At 38.0% G+C, this 7,353-nt stretch overlaps 1 protein-coding gene across 1 annotated transcript in view; it reads right to left on the bottom strand.

Annotated features, from left to right (window-relative positions):
* Positions 1-6,150: 6,150 nt before the first annotated feature.
* LOC103772516 (bifunctional heparan sulfate N-deacetylase/N-sulfotransferase 3) overlaps positions 6,151-7,353 on the bottom strand; it is a 52,102-nt gene continuing 50,899 nt past the window's right edge. The window contains exon 13 of the mRNA XM_008939850.1: positions 6,151-6,270. Within this exon, the coding sequence (XP_008938098.1) occupies positions 6,151-6,270 (120 nt within the window). The remainder of the gene's footprint in view (positions 6,271-7,353) is intronic.

Genomic DNA, 7,353 nt, shown 5'->3' with positions numbered 1-7,353 from the left:
CACGGCAGAGCAGTTTTCTGCAGGTGGTCTAGGCAGTGGGGCCGCTTTCTATATATAGTCAGAGACACGTGTGTATATACGCATGTGGCTGCTTCGAGAAGCCATAGGATGGGTCTTAAATGCTAAAATACTATTTTTTACTTGATAGCCATGGACTAAGAAGAAAGAAGAGGTCATGACAGATGTGCTAGAGAAATTAAGTTATCCCTCTAGGTGAATGTGCGTAATTTTTCTTTTCCAGTCCCTACAAGCAAATCTATCTGGATAATGCTGACCAAACTCCCACACCCTGGGAATGAAATGGAATCGAATAGAACAGAACATTACTAGACTATTTCAGTTGGAAGGGCAATACAACAACAATCTGGTACAACCTCCTGACCACTTCAGGGCTGATCAGAAGTTCAAATATGTTGTTAAGGGCAGTGTCCAAACTTAAAAAAAGTGCCTCTTAAACCCTGACAGAGGCTCCGACCACCTCTCCAGGAAGCCTCTTCCAGTATTAGACCACCCTCTCAGTAAAGAAATGCTTCCTGATGTCAACGCCAAATGTCACGTAATTACAGCACCTTTCACACCACATCATCTTAATTTTAGTATTATTACAGTCATCCTCAGAGGAGGGTAGGGCAGTTTTCAAAGGCTGGGCACAGGCTGCAACAGCTTCTCTTTGGCAAATGCTGCACCCCTAAGGTGAGCTCGTATTCTGCACACGGGTGTGCCGGAAAGATGAGGCAAGTGATTTTGGCATTTGCAGGCCAGATACCAGTGAACTGACACAGACAGGGTCACTTTGGTCAGAAAATCCATCTCCATCAGCTATGGCGGGATGACTTCGTAATTGAATTACATTGTTAGGAAGATTTTGAAGATGAGGCTGGAAGGGATGACTAATGCCTTTTGGCTCGTATTTTAGTGCCCACATTTCTTACCTTTTTTTTTCCACAGAAAACAAAAGAAGTAATTTAAGGTGCATCTGTCACGTTGGGCGTTTTTCATAATTTTCAGGTGAAATTTTTTTCATCTGAATTTCTCAAGAGAAAGAGAAGGTCAGAACAGAAAAAGGGAAATGAAGACAGAAACTGCTGTATTAAGAAAGAAATAACCTGACAGAAAACAGAGCAGTGAAGACTCAAATTCCCTATATGCTTTTAAAATCTATCAGCCATAGCTTGTCTAAATTCCTCCTCCATTCATGCTTCCCTAGCACTTGGTTCTACCTGTTAATTACTTTCCTGTTCCTGTGATGTGTCCTTTGATGCTGACTGTTGTGCCCTCTTCATCCATGTAGTCCACAGAGACAAAAAAAGTGTCTTTTGCCTTTGAGCTCTAAGGATTTTGGGATTGGAAGTACTGAAAAGAAACATTAAATGAAAGCAGATAAACTGGAGACAGACGTTAGGCAGGTGTAACTTGCAGCACTTGTAGCAAGGATCTTCTCCCTTTGCTTAATACATTTCTGTTATTACTGTTCCAGTTTTGTTATTCTTAGAGATTATAGAGACGGGTATTACAAGAGAAGTTCAGAATTCTAAATTACAGGTTGCATCATTTCTCTGTAATGAATAGACTATTTTGTTAATGTTTCCTGTTTTCTACACCTCTGTGAAAATATTAAGCAGTTTTTGCCCAGCTAGAGAGTACATTTTTAATTCCGCTCTGCATTTGTTGGTAACAAATCAAACCTTTGGACATTCGTACCGTCTGTAGAGCTTTCTCCTCAGGAAGGTCTTCTCAAGTCTGTGTAGGCTGACATTTTGGCACAACTATTGAAAATCCGAGGCAAATAATTTGAATAAAGTCTGTTTGTTATCTTAAAAATAGCAAGCTCTGGAAGTGTTTCTATAGCACATCAGCAATTTCTGGCACAAGAAATAAAAAGCAGGAAGCAGAAGCAGTAAAGCGAGCAGCTGCACAAAGCAGTAATATTCACTCACAGAGAGAGTAAGCAATGGTTTTCATTTCTGAAAACATTTCATGCTGCTTCTGTGCTCCTGGATTGTGTTGTGGCTCAGTGTCAAGCTGCAATAGCTGCTAACAAACCTGGAAAAGGACAACTTTTGTGAACATAAAAGTCATTTCCACACAGCACTACATTTTCTTATCCGAGTTTATTGTTGCACTTCAGATACCATGCCACTATCAGAATAATATCTATTTTTTTTATTTTAAAAAACTTTGAGAAAAATGTTTCCAGCAATTTTCATTCAATGTGAATGACAAGATTATTACATCTATAAACATTGAAATATCTATTTAATTTCTTCCTGAGGAAGCTTCACATTTTAAGCAATGAGAAAGGATATTCTGTACAAGATAGTCTGCAAATCATTCAAACTAATTCTTTCTGCACAAGTAAAACTGGGAAAATATTACAGTATTTTCAGGAATGTTTGCTCAAATAATTAAGTGATTTTTTATCAGGCTCTGTGTTCCACCCTCCCAACAGTTCCTTTCTGCTCATAATCACACACTGATTTTTACAGATGTCTGCAGAAAGCAAATTTCAGAACTGTATTTACGAAAATAAAGGTGAAGCTCACATAGCCAAGCTTTTGTTAAAGAAATGGCTTGTGCAGTTCTCTACCAGGGAAACACAAACCATGGCTGTGTTACCAGTGGCAATAAAATGTCTGACTTTGACTAGCAAATATAATTCATTGTAATGAATTATTAAGACTGTTAATATTGATAGTCTATTTCTGGAAGTCAAATACTGACTGTAGGTAAGCTGTGAACAGAAGAGGTTAAACTTTGTCAGATAATTCATGTTGTATGACTTGCTTACTCAGCTGTACTCTTGTGCATCCTATGATTTGGGGACTAACACATCTAGCTGCTGTCTGCATGCTTTGCTCAGTCTCTTCATTCTTCACCAAGGTGACTGCACATTAAAAGTAATTCTGTTTTTTAAAGTCTCCTGGTAAATGTAAGAAGATATTTAAATAGAATAGTTCTGGATTAAAAAAAAAAAAAAAGGCTTCATACCATCTTTGTATAAGCAAGCACTAAGCGAACGTCAGAAGTTGAGGCTGCAAGGGGCCCCAGCAGTTTGCCTTTGCTCCCCTGCTGCTGTTGTCTGAGATCAGCCTGCCTGGTGTGCAGGGAGGAAACCCGGCAGCACCTCTTCTAAAGATCAGCTGCATCTCAGCAGGAGCTGACTTAAGATCACACCCTTAAAGATGCACACTTCTAAGACTAAAAGGTTGAGCTACTTTGTTCATAGTATTAAGTCAGGTAAAGCTACCACAATAATCCGCTGAAGATATCCCTAAGGAACTTAATTCATTTTGTTCCCAGTTCCCTCCCTTTGGAAGGACACTGGGACAATGTGAGAGCTGCACCCTGCTGTTCCTCATCAGGCCTCGAGAGTCACTATGGGACTCCTTCCTGGAGGATGAGATTTGTGCTTTGCTGCCAAACCAAGTCTAGTCCACCCAAGGCCAAGGCCATGCCTGTAGGGGACTTACCCTCCCAGTGTTAGGCAGTGACCACAGCTGGGCTATTTTACCAGATTACCAACCATTGTACGGGGCTCCTTGCCATACCTCGGAGAGGACTTCACAGAAGTAGCCCACAGTTCTGAGACACGTCACCTTGCCTGCAGTAAAATTTCTGGAGGGACAATGCGATTGATGTGCACGTCCCTATCACCACTCTGTGCTTGACTACCTACTCATTCTCGCTCTGATTTCCCAGAGAAGAGGGAAAGTGAGTTCTCAAAAACTAAGAATGAACTATGAATGTTGCTGAAGCCCATTACTCCTGCATGAAGGAGATGCCCAGTTTGTGTCCAGAGGATCCTCTCACCATGAACATTCCAGGCACTTGACAGTGCCCAAATTCTTTCCTGTTTTTCTCTATTTTATAACTGGTGCACTAAAAACATGGAGTAACTGAGGCAGCAGTGAACAGAACAGGAGCTTCATGCAATCACTGTGGATTTAAAAAAAATGTTTGAGTGATGTTGCATCAGGTTATATCAAGGGTAAAATCAATCACGCTGGGATGAAAACCCCAGGTATTTTCTCCAGTTATTCAATTTAGTTGTAACAAATTCATATAAATGGTTGCAGGATGCATGAGCTGTCCATAGCATGCAGAATATTTGCTTTTATAGATGTTCAGAATCCAGAGTGTTTCTTTTATCAAATAATATGTATTTTAAGACAAGTCAGCTTTTGGGACCAATCTATATGACAGTAAATATTTAAAGTGAAATGAAAATTCTCATTCTGTCTAATAAATAATAAAGATGTTATCTTAAAAAATGTCTACTCTAGTAGGTCCTCATCATTAATCATGCATATTCCCTTAGCAAAAATGTGCTGTGTAAAGAATATCATTATATACAGCAAATTTGTCTAGATTTTTTCTTTACAGGCCTATCAAAACCACATATTACATAGACAAAAATCAATAAATAATAAAGATTGCCAGTTAGAGGTACAGTAAGGATCTCAAGATCTGTTTTCTATTTACGGAATAACAGACTGGTTTCCATTCCATTACCTTGGAAGTTAAATTAAACGATTACATAAATGTCATAAAACAGCACTGAGACATATAATTTTTTTCTACCTTTTGATGCATGTTTTTAACTATTCACCCTAAAGCAATTTATGATAACATTATAGAGCTACGGTAAAAAGAACTGCATTTAGTACTGTAGTTTTCTTTTGCTTTCACTACCTCTTCATGCCTTTAGAAACACTCGGAGCAAAAGTTCAGTGGAGAAACATTAAGGCCATACTCAGCTGAAGTCTTCATTAATCTTCTTTCTCAACTTTTAAGTACTATTAATTAGACTGTATCTCACATCTAAAGTGATGTATCATGAGAAGTACTGAAATGTGTTGCATAAATGTAAGTCTGGATATTTGCGTTTTCCAGGCTGAGTGTAATTTTCTACCACAATTACACACTGTGTTTAATTTTTTATCCTAAAGCTTATTCCTAACATATAATACCAAACATGTTAAAAACATCCACAACCAGAACCAGTATTTCAATCTGGAAATCTGATAGACTTTTGCAGCTGATGTAAACTGAAGGGTACTGAAAGATGCTACAGTTTCGGTTAGCCTGGAGAGTCTTGGAATACACAAAGCACAGACTGAAGGCAAATAAATTAAGGAAAAAACAGTGGTGCAAATTAAGGCCATCTACATATGGATCAGTTTCTGCTCTTTAGGAGTTTTTAATTGATTTCAGTGGAGTCCCTCCTGATACACAGCAACGTAAGCCCAGAGTGCAGTACCCAGACCTGGCTGCTCATGGCAGCCAGGAGCGCAAGCCTGTCCGTTGCACGGCTTCACTTTGGTTCACAACTGCTCGAGCATAATAGTGCTCGTAGGGATTATACTGCAGCTTTTGTGCTGCACACATCCAATTAAATGTCTGTTCAAATAATGGCTATATTCTGTATTTTGTCATTTCAGTCAGTACAAAATCAAACATAATAATTATGGACAAAGGCCTTTACCACACTGTAAGGTTTCGTTGTTACAGGCTGTAATCAGAGGTAATGTTTTTTTGTGGGTGTGGTGTTTTCTACACTGCTTTTGCCTGTGGCTTCCAGATTTTGTTCTATGTATTTTGTTGGTATGCACATCTAACTCATATGAGACCTGCACTTCTCACCCTTGTTAGTATATACTTAGGGTAGTAGCAAGCTGATTCCAAAGGCAGAAGTACACCTGGCATTTTGTGTTACATGAAGTTTTTCTTATTTTTTGCAAGACCATAATCAAATAGTAAGAAAAACTGTCAGAGTCTAACAATGGGCTACAAAACCTACATGAGACACCAATACTTTAAAACCAATATATAAAAATGTAAAATATTTACCATGAAATTGGACAGGTCATGTATCTCTGAAGCTTATACCAGTTGCAAATAACTTCCACTACGTGCACAGTAGTCCACAAGTCCACTGGCCCAGAAATGTTTGTGAGAAAGCTCTGGCCCACCACAGTTCTAAGAAACATGTATTTTCACAATCCATATGCCAGCACATGGAAATAACCTCTATATTGTACTCTTGTTTTTGAAGAGGTATGTCTTACAAGACTTTCTGGTAGCTACTAGAGTCTTTAGGTATGACGACTGAAGTGTGGCAGAGATATTTCAAAACACATTCTTTCAATGCTATCTTACTTTCTGTAGCTCCTGTCTCAGCCACGATGGCAGAGGTTGTCCCAATTTGTGTAGGAGTTTTGACAGTTCCACATTGTGATCTCTGTAGTAACTTGACAGAAAAGCCCTGCACTGATGGATACAAAAGGAGATATTTTTATTTAGTAAAATGCTGTACTGCGGTTGCTATGAATGCTACATTTCAAAGTTTGCTTTATCTGTGTCAAAACTTTACTTTCTTTTCTGGAATTTATATTGTTTTGTGCTATGTACTGAATGAAAGTTTAAGCTCTTCAGTTAGAAGCTGAACTGTAAAAGGTAATTTGATTCAGGAGAAACAAAGGTTGTCCAAAATAAACACTTAAGTCAAATCAAAGGATCTGATTCTACTCTCAATCATGTAAATTAAGAATCACAACAAAGCTGATGCAGTTACTTTGAATTTACTGAAGTGTGACAGAAAGCAAAGCTTCTAAAATACCTTCCCATGTAGGCATATATCAATTAGAAACCTCATTTTCAAAAGTATTTAGAGTTAAAAAATATGACAATAAACAAACACAGTCTTGCCTTATCTCTGGCCAAAAGCCTTCTCACCCAATGATTCTATATTAGTATGATTCTACTGCTGTAAATTTACTCATAATTCAAGTACCATGAGAAAAAAATCCCATCTTACTTGCCACATTAATACTTACTGCTGTTCAAACTGCAAGTTTTTATTTTTGTTTTAGTCAGGCTAAATGAAATGGGAATACAAGGCTGAACAAACATAAAAGTTACAGCTAGAATAGGAATATAAACTGCCCTTGGGTACAAGCTGCAGTATTTGATCTGATGGAATTTTCTTCGTTTAAACATTTGTATGGGGAAGGTATTTACAAAATTCATAGAAACAGAACCTAACGTCTCTTAAAACTGGATTATATGAGAGTCTTTATTACTTGTCATGGTCTAACTACTCTCAAAGACAACAGATCAGGCACAAATACATATCTGAGCATGACTGAGAAAAAAACCCATGTGAAGTAGTGAATACTGTGAAGCTGCTTAAGTCACTTAGGTAAAGGGGACATGTTTCCAGGTGAATTTCAGGTGTGCCAAGTTTATTTTTCTAAAGGTTACCAAGTTTTAAAAGTTGTTTTATAATGACCTAAATTCTTCACATATGAACTACAGAACTGAAAATGTCTATGCCCTCTAGAGCTATCTTAA

The sequence above is a fragment of the Merops nubicus genome, unplaced genomic scaffold, assembly GCF_000691845.1.
Source record: "Merops nubicus isolate BGI_N331 unplaced genomic scaffold, ASM69184v1 scaffold46714, whole genome shotgun sequence".
In the NCBI taxonomy this organism is placed as follows: domain Eukaryota; kingdom Metazoa; phylum Chordata; class Aves; order Coraciiformes; family Meropidae; genus Merops; species Merops nubicus.
The sequence above is the reverse complement of the archived record's forward strand: the minus strand, read 5'-3'. Positions and strand labels throughout refer to the sequence as shown.